The 18,803-nt window shown below is 35.1% G+C and overlaps 1 protein-coding gene across 1 annotated transcript; it reads right to left on the bottom strand.

Moving 5' to 3' along the window:
* Window positions 1-3,915: 3,915 nt before the first annotated feature.
* LOC110095466 (constitutive photomorphogenesis protein 10) lies at window positions 3,916-18,088 on the bottom strand. Its single transcript, XM_020821016.2, has 4 exons — window positions 17,841-18,088; window positions 13,844-13,917; window positions 5,117-5,264; window positions 3,916-4,266 (listed from the first exon to the last, which is right to left on the bottom strand). Exons 1-4 carry the CDS (start codon window positions 18,058-18,060, stop codon window positions 4,169-4,171), a joined length of 540 nt encoding a protein of 179 aa, XP_020676675.1. The 5' UTR covers window positions 18,061-18,088; the 3' UTR covers window positions 3,916-4,168.
* Between the last annotated feature and the right edge of the window lie 715 nt (window positions 18,089-18,803).

Raw genomic sequence — 18,803 nt, 5'->3', positions numbered from 1 at the left:
AAATTATATTTAATTTTTTTAATTGAAATCATATTTATATCTTTAAAAAATAAAAAGATTTTTTCATGCTTGAAATTTGAAAGTGGCACATTTACTATAATTTGTATGCATCTTTAGGACATGTCTAACATATATCAATAAAATATAATTTGCCGTGCAAATTTGAATTAAAAATTATTAAAATTAAATTTCAAATTATCTGCACTTAATGATTGAATTAAATGTCTCAAAGAAACAAGCCAAAAAAAAAGAAAGATATGAGTACAAATGAGCTCAAATCAAATAATTAAGCACAATTGAAAACTTCATAATATTATTTGCCAAATCAAATGATCTCCATATCTTGTAAAATTATTATGTGCGGTCACTAGACGACATATGGAGGCAAATCACGATGCGCAACGTCACTTTTTGATGTGTACCTGTGTTACGTACCGCTCTGTACCAGATGACGTAACATATTCTAATTCGCCTTCGAACAGTCTGATGACCACATAGAATATTCTCTCCAATATCTTAAGTGCTTCCTATAATCAAATCATCATCTCAATAATAAAATCAATCAATTATGACATCATCATGTCACTACATGGAGAATATATGATAAGAGAATCAATAAGATGTGTCCAATAGGACAATTGAGGGGTTTTAATTAACATTATCAAAATGTCATTCAATAAAACTATAAATAGACTCATTCTTCATATGAAGGGAACTCAGGTGTTTGAATCCATTCGATTTCTAAAAAGAATTACTAATCCTTAACTTTTCGACGAATACTTCATCAGTGGTTGTGAATGACTAACTTTTTCAATCCTTTCGACCTTGGTTCCGTAAGAGCAAATCAGAAAGATTGAGAAATAGAACCATCTGATTTGATTAGTTCTCCATAGCCATTACATGATCATCTTAGGGTGTTAATTGATCGAAAACTTGCATAATGTGCATATGATTTTGTCTTAATTTAGGGGTGTCAATATTTGACATGACCCGAACCCGAATCGAAAATTTCAGGTTAGGGTCAACCCGAACCCGAAACTGGTCGGGTTCGGGTTCAGCATTTCGACCCGTTTCAAAAATCGGGTCTGGTTCGGGTTAACCCTTTGGCCCGAAATTGACCCGATTTTGACCCGGCAACCCGAGATTGACCCGAAAAGAGGAGTTTGACCCGTTTTTTACCCGAAAATTAGCCATTTTTTGTTGGAAAAGGGTCATTCGGGTCGTGTCGGCTTGACCCAGACCCGAAGCAGGTCGGGTTCGGGTTGACCCGAATAGTACCGGGTCAATTTCGGGTTCGACCCGAACCCGACCTGTGACCCGAAATTGACACCCCTATCTTAATTGACCTATTAGAGAGAGCTTATAAATCCAAAAAAGCTCCATAGACCTATCCAATGATAAGCCGCCACGAACAACCACCATCACAATTTAACATGATTCATTAAGTGATTACTCAAAACAATGAATTAAAAACAACATAATCAATATGAGAATTGTGTATGTTGTCAATCATAGAACTATTTAAAAAAAAAACTAAAAAATTTAAATAATTTTGTTTTTCCTGGAGAAACTGAGGGCCACAAGAAGCCACTTTTATTAGCTAAACTGAGTAAACATGAGAGTTGCAGGTAATCCTGTGAAAGGAAATACAACATTCTTGTATAGCTCTCCTAACAATTGAAGAAAATAAATGATCAAAATTCAAAAGAGGCAAATGACTGTACAAAAACGTATGAAATTATAACATCAATGCATCAAAACAAAAATAAGGCAGCTCAGATGTCCATATCAGCAAGAGTATATGAAAGACAGATGTTCATATCAAAATAAGCAGTATTCATCAATATTTCTTGAACATTACAAGCAGAAGCATGAAATACAACATCCATCAACTTCTCAATATGATATCCAAAGCTATATATGATTAGAATTGCAGAAATGTCAAAAAACATAAGAAATTCCATATCCACGATATACATTAGGATTGCAAACTAAAAGTCTTACTTATCATAAACATTAACAAACACATATAATATAACAATACTAGAACACAACACCTTACAACTTATATTAATTAAGAGAAGAAATATACAGATGAGGCGGAAACCGTGGATAGAGAAGAAGAGGAAGAAAACCGAGACGAAATAGTAGAGGGGAAGGGGAGAAAGGAAGCTAGCTCGCAAGCTAGAACAAAACCCGCAGATTTTACATTCAAAAAATCATCACATATCGCACTAAAACTGTCACTAAACAACCCCATTTATAGGGGAGAAAAAAAGGAAAAAAAAAAAAAAATTAATGCATGGAGTTAAAACACCACCCAAACAGCCACTAAAAACTCAAAATCTGCAGCAAACAAGGACGGAAGGGACAACAATCAAGGGGAAAAAGAATCAAAACAGCAGCTAGTGGGCACACAAACCGAAGGAATAGTTGCCAAGGGGAAAACACAACAGCCAATGAACACAGAAACCGAAAATCAGCCTTGAGAAGCTCAAACAAACTGTTTGGAAATTCCAAACACCACACACAGCACCTAGGGAATTCCAAACAGCACACACAGCACCTTGATTGCATCACCAAACCAGCAGAATTCCAAGCAGGGAAGGCCAAGTATTTAATAACATCCAGAAAAAAACATGAGTCATGTTTTGCCATAAAGTTTAAAGTTACCTACTAAAATGCCTCGGCATTTCGGTATCAAAATGAACCATTTGACACAGTACACATAAGACGAATAGCAACAATCTAATGAACCTTAAAAAGCTTCTATTACACGAGGGCCTATAAACTGAAAGAGTTCTCACAATTACACATGACAAAGTTCTCTAAAACATAAAAATAGCAGAAGAATGAGCTCCATCGGGCTAAAATGTTTATTCTGTATTGAATGTATCAAACGGTCGGTAAAGTATAAAACTGTCCACAAATAGGTATAGCTAATAAAATAGACACAAAATGAATTGCTCTTTTAAACCACCTAATTCTTTGCTAACATAGTGTCCACAACAAGGCGTTATTTTGCAATATGGCGCTCCTATTTTGGTCTATCGGAGGGAACAATCTGTAGAGTTGTATAATGAGATGCATTCAAAAACTGAACGGCTGAAAAAAGAATACCTTAAACTTCAAAAGCCCAACCAGAAAATTTACACACCTGGAATTTGAAGCATGCTATTTAGCTCAAAAGATCTAAGTATACAATAGAACATTATTGCAAAATAAAAATTCTTGAAATTCAAATCCATGTGTGAAAGATGAAATTCTTGGAGCCAAATACCAATTATTCGAAAACATCCAATTAAGCAACAGCCCTGCAATGGGAACTTTTATTTGGTCAGGTGACCTGACGTAGCTCTACGTTCGGACGCCAGTAAAATAGTGCAACATGTTCTTACTCTTTACCGCGCGGCCTGACAACCCGACTCGGAACGGACCCGGGATTGCTATGTTCTCGTATTGCTAGTTATTGGTCGATTTTGCTCGGCAATAACGAGAAATACCATTCTGTGAAGACCAATGCTTGCTGGGTATTGGCCTTGACAGAGCGGTATTTCTCGTTATTGCCAAACAATACCTAGCAATACCGAGCAATACCGAACATAGAAATCCCTGGCTCCGGTCCGGGTCGGGCCATCGGGCCGCGCGGTAAAGAGTAGAACACGTGGCGACATATTATTGACGTCCGAACGTAGAGCTACGTCAGGTCACCTGACCTAATAATTGTTCCTGTAGTGTACATAGGCTTCGTTTGGTTGCTCGGTTCCTTTTGTAAATGGTAGTATTTAAAAACGTTGTTGAGAGAATGGAGGTTTGTAACGGATAAGCAGATACCAAAAAACTTTTGAAAATAGTAGAAAATTTAAGTTTTGTAAAAAGTATTTTTACAAAAAAGTAACATTCAAACAACAATCGAAAAATAATTTTACCGTTTTGAAAAACAGATGGCAGAATTAATCCGTCCAAACAAGGCCTTAATGTCCGTAATGTTATTTAGATAAAAATGGATACCATATACTACAATGTTACAGCGCAGAATATAAATTGAAAATACTATAAAAAAATTCAATACAAGAGAAATTTTCATTCACTCGAGATTTCTACTCCAATCCACTATTCTCTCTCCAGTAGAAATTACAAGTTGATGCAATGCCTAAGCAGTCAACTTTTACCGGGCAAAACGCATGGTAAACTCTGCGGCAATTTGATCATGCTTGGCTCTATCGGTTACGTACAAGCAAGCAATATTGGACATCAGAGGGTTATCTACAGAAGAAAGCAAGTGTAATCTTTAGTTGTTGAACAAAAAAAAATTCAAAGCTAAAAGTTTACGTGACGCAAGAAGAGCGGGCAAAAAAGATTACAACAACAACATCAAGCTTTTATCCCACTACGTGGGGTTGGCTACTTGAATCCTTTTCTCCATTGTGTCCTATTAAAAGTCAAATTCTCGATTAAATCTAATAAAGAAAGATAACTTCTAATACTTTATAACCAAGTATTTTTAAATCTATCTCTACCTTTCTTAACATAAGACAAATCTAATGCATCTACTTTCCTAATCGGGTCATCGGAAGGCCACCGTTTTATGTGACCAAACCATCTAAAGCGATTCTCTCTAATCTTATCTTCCATTGACGCAACTCCATCCTTTTCACGAATATGCTCATCTCTAAGGGTAAAAAAGATTATAAAATATAAATACATCTTGGCTCATCTAATAAAAAAACAAAATAAATAAATTTCAATTCAAACAAGATATGTCTTCTGTAATTTTAAATTTAAGATAATCCCATCAGATAAAAATCAAATCAAACCAAAAATAATAATTTAATTGAACCGAATCAGTCCACCCAATAGTTTCTTTTTTAAAAACGAACAAAAAACTGAATAAATAAAATAAAATAAACACTTTGATTTAGTTTAAGTGTAAGGCAATTTGATTTTGATTTTTTTTTTTTAACTTTTTGATGGTCGGATAGGGTTCATTCCAAACAATAATAGTTCGGAACAACAAAGAATTGTGCATACCTTAGAAAGATCAGAGCATGTAAGGCATGAAACAAACTAATAAAGGATAACATCAGATTTAGCTTAGCAGGTATACAGGACATACAAGGATCAGGGTTGGTGAACATTGATTTGATGGCTATCAGCACCTTTGAAATTGTCAAAGCAGGGCTCCAACCGTCCTTCAGTATATCCAGACTTACATTGCCGCTTGAATCAACATTACAGTGGTATATTCGAGTTTTGGAAACCACCTGAAACGCAGAAAGAATACAAACGATCAAAAGAAATACTCGAGCTCTTGGAAAAGTTTTATAATGGAATGTAAGCGATTAAATAATGCGAGTCAAGTGTTCTGAACTAGCGTATTAATTCACAAACATTCAAAATTATCAATTCTTTCCATGGAATATTAAAAATTTTCATATCATTATTTCAGCTTTTGTAGTTTGTCTCGGACTTCGTTTGGGACGGCTTTCTTACTGCTTCTTAAAGCAGCTTTTCAGTATAAAAAAATTAATATTTAAACTAGAAAGTTGTTTTAAGAAGCAATAAAAAAATTGTTCCAAACAAAGCCTCAGCATGCTACTGTAGAGCTATTGAATGATAGTGACTACCGCATTGGTATTATATCAATGACAACACTGACATTCTTTAGAATATCAACAAGAAAACGCTTAGATACATCCTTTTGCCCGCTTACTTCTGTGGAAGAGGTGTTATAGATTGACTTTTAGGCACGGTTTGTATTGAAGAACTTGCAAGAGAGCAAATGAAAACAAAATGGAATGGAAAATGATAAAAAAAATTGAAATTAATTTTCACCTATTTGTTTGATATAGAAGAAATGAAATAAAAAAATATATATTTATTTCTTGATTAGTTGATAAGAAACTGAGTTTGTATTTCTGTTGAGGTGACATTTCGAGTGACAGAGATGACTCAAATATAATTTTTTCCCATTTTTCACTACAGTTGAAAAATGCATTTGCTCACATTTCGTAGTTAAATTAACTTATTTATTAATTATATTAGAACCAAACAACCAATATGAAATTGTAAAGTCAAATGTACTTTATCTTCCCTTCAATTCTTTCAAATCAACATACCTTAGTTAAAAAGGGATGGGTATTAAATAGACATTGATATATAAATGTTTTACATGAATTTTATTCTATTAAGAATTAAAAAAGTGGATTATATTCTATTTAAATTAAAGCTTGACAAGTCAAAATGTGACATGTGAAAGAGCATTTAACATAACGACAAGAGTACAATTTGTGAAAATGAGTAATATAACTTTGAAATATAAAATACAAGCATTCTTCCGAAATATTCATGAAAAGAAAATGTTTGAAATAACTCGTACATAAATATGTAAGTATAATATGCAAATTTGCTAACTAAAAAAAGTATTCTAATATCATATGTTCAGCTCATCTGATTTTAAATGGTCCTGCGAACAAAATTCCCAAAAAAAGAAAATTATCAAGCTAGCAAATATTAATCTTGATAAAGAGACTGTATTTCCATTACATGAAGATTTGCCATCCGATTCACATGTATCCAAATAGTTTATTAGAAACACTGAATAATGGGTTAGGAAAAAAAACTTCAACAGTAAATTTTTTTTTTTTGGGTGATTAGACTTAGGCTTCTTTTGGAACAGTTTTCTTACTGCTTTACTTTTCAGATCACAATTATAATTTCTGTTTCGTCAAAGTTTTTTCCGCTTTTTTGAAAAAAAAAAACAAAAAACTGGGAAGCTATTTTCTTATTTTCTACAATAACTTGATGCGCCTTGGTATTAAAAATAACAATCAAATCAACGGGATTCGAACAAAATGCAAAATTTTTTATTGCTATGAAATCAAATAATAAGAAGTAAGATACAATTGATCCTCTTTCGAGAGGAGGATCTTCTCACCTAAATCATAGAAGCCGCTAGGATCCCTCACACAAGAAAACTACTGCACTGAAACATAAAATTCTGCATAAGAAAAATAAACTCTAACTTTATACTTAAATAAGCATCCTCCTTCCCTCCTAAATCAACCTTTCTTTGTAAAGTGTTTCCCTCCTCTATTTGAAATTCAATTAGGAAAGGATTTCCTAATTGATTCCCTCCTAACATAATATTTTAATTCCATGCTGGCCCCACGCCTTCAACTGACTCCCTTGCCTTGTCCGCTGGCCCCACTTGGGTCGAAATCTGCTGAACAAGGCGATTCAGTGGCTAAAACAGGGAATTGTTGCTGCAAAGTCTGACATCACTCCCATTTGACCTCATGCTCTAGTAGGCCCTTCCACATGATCAATACTTCTTTGCTTCCAGCTACTCTCGATCACACTCATTCGATCTCTAGAAAGTGTAGAGGAAGGAACATGCTCTCCTATCACTCGTCACAACTGGGGCACGAAACACATGATGGATGGTTGCCGATGGTGATAATTGTAGGCAATAAGATATAGCCCCGATGCACTCCGCTATCTTGTAGGGACCAAAATATCGGGGGATAGCTTATCATTTTGTCTTCGTGCCAGGGTTTTCTGTTTGTAGGGACGAAGCTTTAAATAAACATTGTACCCTACCTCGAATTGAATGTCCTGCCTATGTGCATTTGCATTCTTCTTTATAATTTGTTGAGGTCTCAATAAATGCCCCTTCAGCTCTCTTATCTTGTAGTTCAGTATCCGTCAGCCTCTTGAATTTCCCTCCCTGTCGGGCTCCCGAACTGCCTTCCTTTGGCATCTCCCTTTTAACTAGTATGGGCTGCACCTTAGGTGCTAAGAAAGTGGTTGTCCTACGATAAGAACCTAATCCACTGACCCCTTTACTACTCTTTTGTAGTGACTTCTTGTCCTCAATCATTTGTGCCAACTCCATCGCCTCTCCCATATCACAGGGTCTTTCCACCCGTACTGCTGCCCTCAACTCTGATTTGAGGCATTTCATAAAGCTGCTTTCCAACACTGTCTCTGATAACCGCCCTACTCGTCCTGATAGAAGCTCAAATCGTTCTCGATACTCCATCACCGTGCCAACTTATGTCAAGGCAAAGAATTGCTTATAGTAATCCCCATCCTATTGGGCTTGAAAGCACTCCAACAAGCGTTCCTTGAACTCATCCCACAAATGGATTGGGTATCTCATCTCTCGCCATTGGTACCTTGCTAGTGCCTTCCCCTAAAGACAGAGCGGCGGCCATCATTCTCTCATATTCTGTCAACCCGTTTCCTGTAAAATATCTCTCCACCCTATATATCCACCCATGTGCGTCTGCCCCTTCAAATATAGACATTTTCAGCTTCCTAATCTTCCAAAGTCCCCTTTAGCCCCCCAGCCTCCCATGGCGCGAGCATTGAGGCCCCTCCGCAGTTCCCTTTCCTCCCTTCTCCATTCACATCCCCTCCTTCCTCCAAATTCAGCCCTCCTATTTTCTTCTTCCCATTCTCTCCTTCCCACATACTCCCTACCCATCCCCTCTATCATAAGAGGATCCATGTGGGGTATTTCCTCCTCTCCTAAAATTTCCATCTCCCCATCTTCCCTTGGCATGTCATCTTCTTGATTTCTACTCGCTTATGTTGGAACCATTTTGGTATGAATCTCCAACATCTGTTTCATAATCTTCTCAATTTTCCCAAACTTTCATTCTATCACTAAAATACGTTCATTCATTGACCCAATATCCGCTCGTAGTTGCCCTACTTCCCCTCCAACGTCTCAACTCTTTTTCCAGCTATTGGTACCCTGATCAAGGTTTTCTCGGCGAAAAACAATAACCTTTGACGTTGCTCTGGCTTCCAAACAACAAACTTTAACGGACAAAAAGGAAAACCGCAACAGAACTTAGCCACCAAAATCCAAATTTTGGTTCAAGAAAGTGCTATGATACCAATTTGATGCGCCTTGGTATAAAAAATAGCAATCAAATCAACGGGATTTGAAGAAAACACGGATTTTTTTATTGCTATGAAATCAAATAGCAAGAAGAAATATACAATTAATCCTCTTTTGAGAAGAGGATCTTCTCTCCCAAACCTAGACGCCGCTAGAATCCCTCATACAATAAAACTCAACACTCAAACACAAAATTCTGCATAAGAAAAATAAACTCTAACTTTAGACTTAAATAAGCTTCCTCTTCTAAATCAGCCCTTATTCCTAAAGTGTTTCCCTCCTTTATTTGAAATTCAATTAGGGAAAGGACTTCCTAATTGATTCCCTCCTAACATAATGTTTTAATTGACAACAACCGGCAAGGATGACGACAACTAAGTCACTGAGAAAAAGCCAGCCAGTAAGACACCGATGTTGAGGGTGTGGAGAACGAAAACATGAAGGAAATCAAACACAAAAGTTAACTACAAGTCAAAAGTTTTTCGTTGAAGTCAGGAAAAGAAGAGAACCGTCAAGGTTCTTCTTCACACTTCCATTGCTATATTCGGCCGATCTCCATTGAAGTGCAATTTTGAGTAAGCCAAACAATCTGATGGACCTTGATTTGTAATTTTCGGAATCCAAGCAAAACAGCCCAAAAACGATGGAAAAATGCGAAATTTCTTGGATGAAAACACTCACAAACACTTCAATAACTTGAATATTAAAAGACTTACAAGTTTCCACGGATACAATGCTCTCAATTCGAGAAGAGAAGCTTTCTCCCAAGCCCTAGAGAAAAAGAAAACTAAAACAGCCACCAAAATGAGATCCCTCCAAAAAGCCACCCTAACTCACTTTTAACTTTCACATGAACCCCTCAAATCCCCTCATTACCCCTAGGGCAAACACCACAACCTTTCTCTTCAATTTGGTGGGCCCAAGGGGCCCACCCGAGAGCTTTCCCCCCCTCGGCTTGTCCGCCCAGGCAGGCGGGTTCTCCGCCTGCAGTAAGTGAGAACCGGCCCTTTAAGGGCCGGTGTTGCTATGGACCGAACCGGTCCATCACAATCTTAGTTCTAAACCCTAAATTATTATGCAAATTGTTCTTAATATTCTTTTTTATTTTGGATTAAAAAAATACCTTTTATTGATTGATACGAAATTAATTGTATAAAATTGTTCGAACATTGTGTTTTTCTCTTGTGCAACGAGCATTGCAAGTTTTTTGTGTCGAATAGGATTCTATTTTTAGACGCTAAACTATTGCTGCACTCCTGATCCATCTTGTCTGCTTTAAAGTTTTTCAGAATAAATTCTTCTTTTGGATTCTATGAATGAGGGATCCTAACAGCACGGGTCAAAATAACTTGGTAGATTATCTTTTCATATATTTGAACAAGGGATTAATGAAAGATGCTTGAATCTGTGAATGTAGAATTGCTGTAGGGTTTGGATGACGCCTCCATGATCTCCTCTGATGGCCTAAACAATCACTCCATATAGTAATGATTCCTTACAGAATTTTTCATCGTTTCTATCGATAGGATGATGACAGATGATGTTAATGTACAGTTGAGGAGATGGATCTCGTTGCAGCGATTAAAGACGGCCGATGAGTTGAGTTGGAGGACTATAATCTTGAAATTGACTCAGTCATGAGACCTGAATATCCTTAATTGTTAAAGATGACCCACACATAATGACATAATTAAAAAAAAAAATAGAATGAGCGAGAGACAAAAATTTTTACTTGAAAAACTTAGAAAGAAAAAAATCCTAAGGCAATGTCCAGTTGAAATAACTTCTACTGACAAAAGGTATAAGTTATAAAAGCCACCTTCCTCGAAATGACACTGAAAGGTTAGGAGGGCTACTATGGATGGCTGTGACACAATTCTCCTTCCATAACTAGATATGACATGATCTAAAGGTAACGTAGATAGGTCATAGAGGCCACTAAGGATGGTATGATCAATCCTTTCCTTGCAGCAAGGCAACATATGATGTTTATAGAGGGCATTGAAGACGATCGGATAAATATTGCTTGGAAGGTAGAGATGATGTGACCTAAAGGCAGAGAAGGGTATCCAGATGTGTTCATGTGAATAATAATAATAATAAAAGTCTTCATGCGAATAACAACGTAGGGAGGCCATGAAAGCTTATGTACTAAAAAAGGATGAGGACAGAGGGCAAAATGATAAAAAAGTTGGAGGGGACTCATGGGATTTGAACAATTCTCTACTAAAAGAATGGGATTAAACGACCTAAAGTCGGCAAGCATTAGAGTATATCCTCTCTTAAAAAAAGGGGTACTGAACAACTTGATATTGGTGGGCAATTGAGGCAGCTAATATAGTCCCACTCCGAAAAAAAAGGGTGGATTGAATGAACCAAGGTCTTACTGGAATGAAGGGGGTGGATCATGGGATGACCTGGAGATAGCAAATAGCTACATGCAATTAGGACAACCATTCTTATAGACCAAAAGAGGAACTAGATAATATGTATGATTGGGCGACTAAACTAAACAAATTGAGATTGGCAAGTGACAAAGGTGGTCAGAATAGTCCCTCTAAAGAAAAAGTACAAGTGACTGGCCTGAAGCTGATAGAAAAATGAAGTGAAAGGGATAATTCCCCTTTCTTTAGAAGGATGATTGAATGATCCAAAGTAGATGAATAGCTGCAGGTCACTGAGAATCTGAGATAATTCATTTCTTGGTTGAAGGGGGAAAACTAGACAATTGGTGGTGAGTGGAGAATCTAAAATCATCATAACGATCAACTATTAGTAGTGGGTAGTGACAATCCTACTCCTAGATGAGGGGTGGATAGGATGAACCAAAATCAACAATGCAAGGAGAATCTAGAAACAAGAAGAAGTCAATTGGGTCTCCAAAAGGTAAAATGAGTTTTTAAATTATCAATGATTTTGGAGTTAAGATTGCAAAAAATAAGAAAAATTGAGGTCTAATTACATATTTTGAAGGAGACATTCTAACCTTTATATGGTAATGTACCGAAACATTCACCACTCTTATCAACAATGGATGCACAAGACTGTTCCCCCCCCTAATTAGAAAAAAAAAAGAACAATAATGCCTTTAAGCAAACCGGATAAGTCAAGTCGAGCCAAGGTCAGATCAGGTGGCTATATGGTGGCCGCAATGATGGTCCAATGAAAGTGTGATGGCGGTTGTTGCAAGCAACGCATCTAATCAACTAACATAACATACTTTTTTTATGCTCTTCATGTTACAAACCCAATGAAGTTGACAAATAGTGATTTATTTCTATCAGATTTCCTAGAATAATTCTAAGAGGATTCATGGAAGAAAAAAAATTTAAGCCTATCATAAGTGTCAATGATATACCTCCATTTTTATGTTGGAATGTTCTTTTCTCAAAAGTAGTCCAAATTGTAGGCACCTTGTGAATTGAATGTTTGTGGATACAAGAACTATGGTAACTTTTGATAAAGGCAAACAAATTGTTCAGAATCAGATGAAAATTGGGACGAACGTATAAAAAACCACCACAATATTGCTCACATTGAGAAAGGTGTAGTTAACTTGCACCTTAGTTGATTAGAATGAGGTCCTTGGTGTATGTTTTTTGCTAAAGATATAATTATAATCACTAAGATATATTGATTAGATGGAAAATTAGAATAATAGAAAAAATATTTAAAAGAAAAAAGACATGAATATGAAAACTATGATCGAGCATCTGATGTGTAATTTTTGTGGGATTAATATTATTGTATATTAGGCAATACTACTTGATAATAAAATAATACTAATATGATAATTTAGATATATTAGATCTATTATATAAAATAATGAGGAATGAGGAAATAGATGTTGATAAACTTCTACAAGTTAAAACTAGCTGATTAAAATTAAGAAATCTCGTGCATGTCAAGATAAAAGAAAATATAGAGAAAATTTTGTTTTATGGATTCGAGTGTTAGGCGCTAAAGAAGTCAACAAGAACAACAACAACATAAAGCTTTTATCCCACTACGTGCGGTCGGCAACATGAATTAGGCCCTAAAGAAATCATTGATAGTAAATTTGAGCATGATTGAGGATGTTAAAATAGATGCATGGCAAACCATGAATGATAATTTGAGAAATAATTGTATTAGAGGTGCGGTGGAAGTGACATCTATTGAAATTCATGTAAAAAAAAAGACTCGGAGTGAGCAATAGAAGATTAATCAAGGAGGTGAAGGGATAGATCAAAGGTAATATTAATAAAAGTTGCAAAAAAAAGTATTATGGAAAACAGGTTTAGAACCTCGTATAACACTAAGCAGTGATAAATGAAGGATTAGCGTTGATAAATCCAACCCCACATGATGGGTAGAAGGTAAATGTTAATGAATGTGTAAGAAAATATTTGTGATAAAGCAAATGAAGATTTCTACATTCAGGACCTTACAAATTGCACTCCATCTCAACTAAATGCTATATATATTTGACCAAAAAAGAAGAAATCAAAGCAAGAAATATCTGCATGCAGCTACAGATGCATGCAGGCAACAGTAGAATGCCTGGTAATGAAGGAACACCAGGTAAACAGAATAAATATCACATAATTGAAGAGACAAGTTAAATGCAAGTAAAAGAATCTGTGTTCCCTGCTCCTACATGTGTGTATCCATTCCTTTCCGACTTGCCTCATTGAGCAAACTTTTTGAAGGGTCAATTCTGTAGCAGTTTTCAAGTTATAACAATACACCACTGAGGCTAGCCAATAGTCAGCAGGTGGACTAGCATGTCGAGAAAGGTGTAATTTTCCTGATACAACCAACTAGGTTTGACTTATAGAAAGCAGAGAACAATTATGACAAATCAAATCTAATAATAAAAAGTAAATGGTTGTGTAATTCAAAGTGTATAATATCTAAAATACAATTCATAAATAACAAAGTCTGTACCTTGGGAGGTTTGAATGGATAATCACACGGAAAAGTAATGTCAAGGAAAAATATTCCATCTTCATATGGTGATCCTACAAATGAGCAGAAAAGACATAACAGCCAAGAACATCAATTTAATCGCATTCTTGAGATTAAATTTAAGAGCATTCCCAATGTTCGCTGGGTATTCTATGGTATCAGAACAAAAGAAACCAAAAAGGAAATTGAAAATTAAGAATATAGTACAAGATTACAACAAAAACAAAATAATGCGCAAGAATGACATTCACAACTCTTAATTCCTAATTCCTAAGTACATCACCAGATCAACAAAACATTAAATAACAAAAACAACATCAAGCCTTTATCCCACTGCGTGGAATCAGCAAAACATTAAAAATAAACAAAATTAAAGTTATGGAAAGGTTAGCGAGTCCATGTAAACCGATAAAATTAATTAGAAAGGCTAACATCAATCAATTAAGACTAACCTGGCGAGGACCTAATTATCACAATTTATTTTAGATGGCCTTTTACACAAGAAGTGAGTAGAACTTAAATCAACTATAGCAATTTGGTTTATTGATCGTACACAAATGTTTCCTTAAACATTTCATTAATACATTCGAACCTTCACCCAACTGTCTCTACTATGAACCCTTTGATATGTTGAACACCCTTTTATTACTTGATCAACAAAAACATACCTGATGGCCTAAGCTAAGAAGAATTTTGCAGTTGTATAGTTGCATTATAACAATAAAGATTTTTTTAATTTAAAAAAAAATAACAATAAAGGATTTTATAATATTCTTTTTCCAATTTTACAACACAAATTGAATCCTTAACAGGACTTTACAATGCCACTCACCTCACATTAGGGCCCTAATAAACTCATTGTAACACTTAAAAAGGGCTTACTCGATGCTTGAAGAACCCTCCTGAAGGTTTTAACAAGCAAATTTGAGCAAGCTAGCCTAAACTCAAAATTAAAGATTTTAATTTCAATTCGAAAGCAGAGTTTCAAACTGAATCAAGTAAAATATTCAAATTTATATGAAAAATTTAATAAAAATCAAAATTAATATTTACATAAAAATATCCAAATTATATTTATAAAAAAACATTAAAAAATATATCAAATATTAAAATCTGCATGTTTATGTGTGTATATCATATATTGAGTTAATATTAAGTTGAATAAACCTTAATTTGAATGAGTCATATTTGGGTCAGAGCATATAGATATTGATTTTAAATTGATTAAATTCCAAACAATTATCGAAAGAGTTTCCAATTTTAGACGAATTACTAGCCCTACTCTCGCATATGCATAATCCGAGGAGTGGTTAATACACACTCCTAGCTTGCATATTTATCATGACTTGAACTATAAGCTTCAGTTCATAATAGAGAGCTAACCACTACTCTGCAAAAACCTTAGATTAGACTTAGGAGATCATAATCTATTTCCACAGTAGCAAAATCTCAAATCTCTTTGCTCTTGCATAAATTGGGTCGAGTAATGAGTTGTGTTCATCAATAGAATTCACTGAAATAAACATATTTCAAGATACATTTTGCACAACAAGCATTTGTTTTACAATCCCACTTGAGAAAAATAAGTCCACATATATATATATATATATATATGTTTGTATATGTCTGTAAAACCAATCCTAGTTGTGCAAAATGTATCTTCTTTATAACTATATAAGTGTACAATATGAGTTGTCAATTTCATATATAATGCTCTAGGAGTAAAATGCACAAGCATTTCTATAAGTTACGGTGTTTTCATGTTTAATTAATTAATATGTTTTGCTTATTTCTTCTATATAACTATACAAGTGTACAAATATAATAACTATCTTATCTTTCTTCTATTTTTAGAGCTTTGCCCATTAGAGAAAGAAATTACAAGATGTCATTAAAATTTTTTTGGATTTCATCGATCAAGTTACAAGAGTTCAATGGATGTATAAGAGAAATGGTACTACAATCTATAGCTCTGTCCACCATGGAACATCAATACTATTTGGGTCGGTCTAATATAAAATGTCGTCGCAGGCAAAGTAATCCCCAACATATTGAGGTCTGGTTCCATCACTTGTGCCTCAACCATAATACAAGTCATCACAAAAACTTTTAATATGGAACCAACAACTATCACAAATCCCACCACCACAGTCGATGGCTCGATGCTACCAGCTTAACACCTACAGCATGCCCGAACTTAGTGCGATGCACCCATGGAGACATCTAGGGCTGCAAGCGAACCAAACGTTCGACGAGCTACTCGTTGTTCGGTTCAATTAAAGCTCGTTTGTGATCGTTTAATTAGCTAAACAAACAAACTTGAAAAATATTTTAAATACTCGGTTCTTAAATAAACAAACTTGAACACTAATGCGTTCGGCTCATTTATGTTCGCGAACAACATCATTTGAAGTTCGTGAACAAGCTCGACATTAAGCTCAATAAGAAGCTCGATAAAAGCTTGATTCGTGTTCGATTTTGAACTCGTGAATAAGCTAGATAAAAATAATTAATATTTGACCATAAAATTAATAAGTATAAATAATCATTGCCTTTGTTACATAGATAATTGCTTTTATTATAAATGTGTTTGTTCATATATATGTTCATGAACGTATTTGTTTGATAGTTAAAAAAAATTCATTAAATATGTTCGCAAACAAGCTCGATAAGTACTAAACGAACGAACATGAACTGAACATGAACCAAACATGAACACTCATTAATTTAAATGAACCAAACATGAACCCAAACAATAAAGCTCGAACAAACATGAACCAAACTTGAACAAGCTGATATTAAATGAACACAAACATGAACACTCACATACTCGGCTCGACTCGGTTCGTTTGCAGCCCTAGCGACATCTTCCGCCCTTCCTATTCAGGTGCAACATCATCCAGCATCCTCTAATGAGATCCACACACTCTATGCTAGAGATCTGCACAATATTGGATAGAGGAAACATACATCCATGGTTGCTTCTTTGTTCAATCGGAAGAGGTGGACAATTTCTTTGTTATTACATCTTCTAGTTTTTGTGAATTACCCTAACTGTATGGTTCTATTCTCAATTACATGTTATAATCATATTTTAATTAAAACTACCATAATAATTTCAGAATAGTAATAATTATGGTTTAATTAATTCATTTTATTAACTAATATTAATTGATATTATTTGTGATTTAATTTTATTCTATAGAATTTTTTTATGTTTCATTATTTAATTCTTGACTGATTAGTAATTATTTGAGATATTAATATATAATAATAACCATTTAATTAATCAAACTAGGGTTGGTAAAAAATTTTGATACCAGAATTTTCGTTCATTAGTTTAATACTTTACTAATAGCTAATAATTAGGATATTAATATGAAATAAGTACGATTAAGCATGATTTCACTAATCTTGTTATAATTGGGTAATAACTTTTAATTTCAACGTTAACAACAAGTATTAAAATTTTATTTGAGCTAACAGACTTAAATCATAAAAAAAGTGGCCAAATATTTTATCAAGATTTAATCGGATTTAATCTTTGTCATACCAAAAAAAATTTAAGATTTAACTACCCAAAGATTTACTAAATTCAAATCTATAGGATTTACTAAATCCTCCTTGACTTAAATCCTACACGCAGCCAAACAGCCCTGTCGGCTGCCTAGGACTGCCCTCGCATTCCTATTCCCTGGCCCAGACGGATCGATGGAACCTTCCAAATTAAACAAATTAATGTAAAGCAATTCGTCGGTGAGTTGAAGCAAATTAATTTTAATTTAAGTCGCCCATTTCTGAGCGAATTTCATGTTTCAGACAAAATTAGCACCCCTTATCGGCATTTGTCGCTCACAACTACAAATTATAGCTTTGGGTCTCAACTGAGTGAAGGAGAATAATAGCGAAGACAAATAATCGTCAACATTAAAAAGGGCAGGACTTAGAATTAAGTCTTCAAGGATTTACAAGTTACCTGGAGGACCGATGATTGTGGCGACCCAGTGGTACAAATTATCGCCTTTGGGGCCGGCGGAGCAATCCGAGGGTGGATCGGCGTTGAGCTCCATCATTTCTTTCTGAATCCTCTTCCCTGACGACGACACGGATGCGGTTGACGGCCAGGGCCGGACCCCGCTCCCGCCGACGCCGACGCCGCCGCTGCCACCGCCGCCACCAGAGTACGGGAGACTCATGGAAGATTTGGATTAAGCCCTAGATCGGCTCCCCAACCCATATTCGATTCCTCTCTCAAGCAGCGTGACTCCTTAAATGTGGAGAAAATAAGTGTGTTTCCCGTACTTGTGGGGTTGATTGCCGTTAGGCTCGTTGAGAGATTAATTAGTCTGCCAAAGTGCATCCTTCATGGGGGTGGCAACAACTAGATACACCATTTAAAAAGAAAAAAAAGATGATAAATTTATGCACTGATTATAATATTAATTATTTAATTAATTTACTTAATTATTAATATTTTTATTTATATTAATTAAATTAATCAATATAGCTTAGAGATGTCTAGGGCTCGCTGTGAATGTGACTTTCTCCCTTTCAAGCGCTTCTTTGGCCCAATCCCATAAATCCACCAAACTACATGATTTAGTAAATTCGGTATTTACGACAAAAGGAGGGAAACAGAGGATTTATTTAGGTCGAGCATAAATCCCATTTGGCAAGATTTACACTAAATCCCGCTCAAATCCGACGTAAATCATGTTGCCAAACAACCTCCAGAATTGTCAAAATGAGTCAACAAGCCGAGTTTGGGTCAACTCATAATTGCTCTAACCCTTTTAATAAACGGATCAAAAAGTAAAACTCGAATCCAACATGCTAGCAATTCAAACCTGACACGATAATCCATTTTAATTAAAAATATATTTTTATTATCATAAATTCAACATACACGATAATCATAATAATCAAAAGTTATCCCAAA

Source organism: Dendrobium catenatum, unplaced genomic scaffold (assembly GCF_001605985.2).
Source record: "Dendrobium catenatum unplaced genomic scaffold, ASM160598v2 fragScaff_scaffold_370, whole genome shotgun sequence".
Classification (NCBI taxonomy): domain Eukaryota; kingdom Viridiplantae; phylum Streptophyta; class Magnoliopsida; order Asparagales; family Orchidaceae; genus Dendrobium; species Dendrobium catenatum.
This window is presented reverse-complemented; position numbering and strand designations above follow the sequence as displayed.

Bases quoted from the DNA above. Each gene is read 5' to 3' on its own strand.
- LOC110095466 (XM_020821016.2), bottom strand. From the start codon at position 18,060: ATGAGTCTCCCGTACTCTGGTGGCGGCGGTGGCAGCGGCGGCGTCGGC. The intron at 13,918-17,840 runs GTAACTTGTAAA...GCTCATTTGTAG, and splicing joins CACAATCATCGGTCCTCCAG to GATCACCATATGAAGATGGA. The intron at 5,265-13,843 runs GTACAGACTTTG...TCTGCGTTTCAG, and splicing joins ATCCATTCAAACCTCCCAAG to GTGGTTTCCAAAACTCGAAT.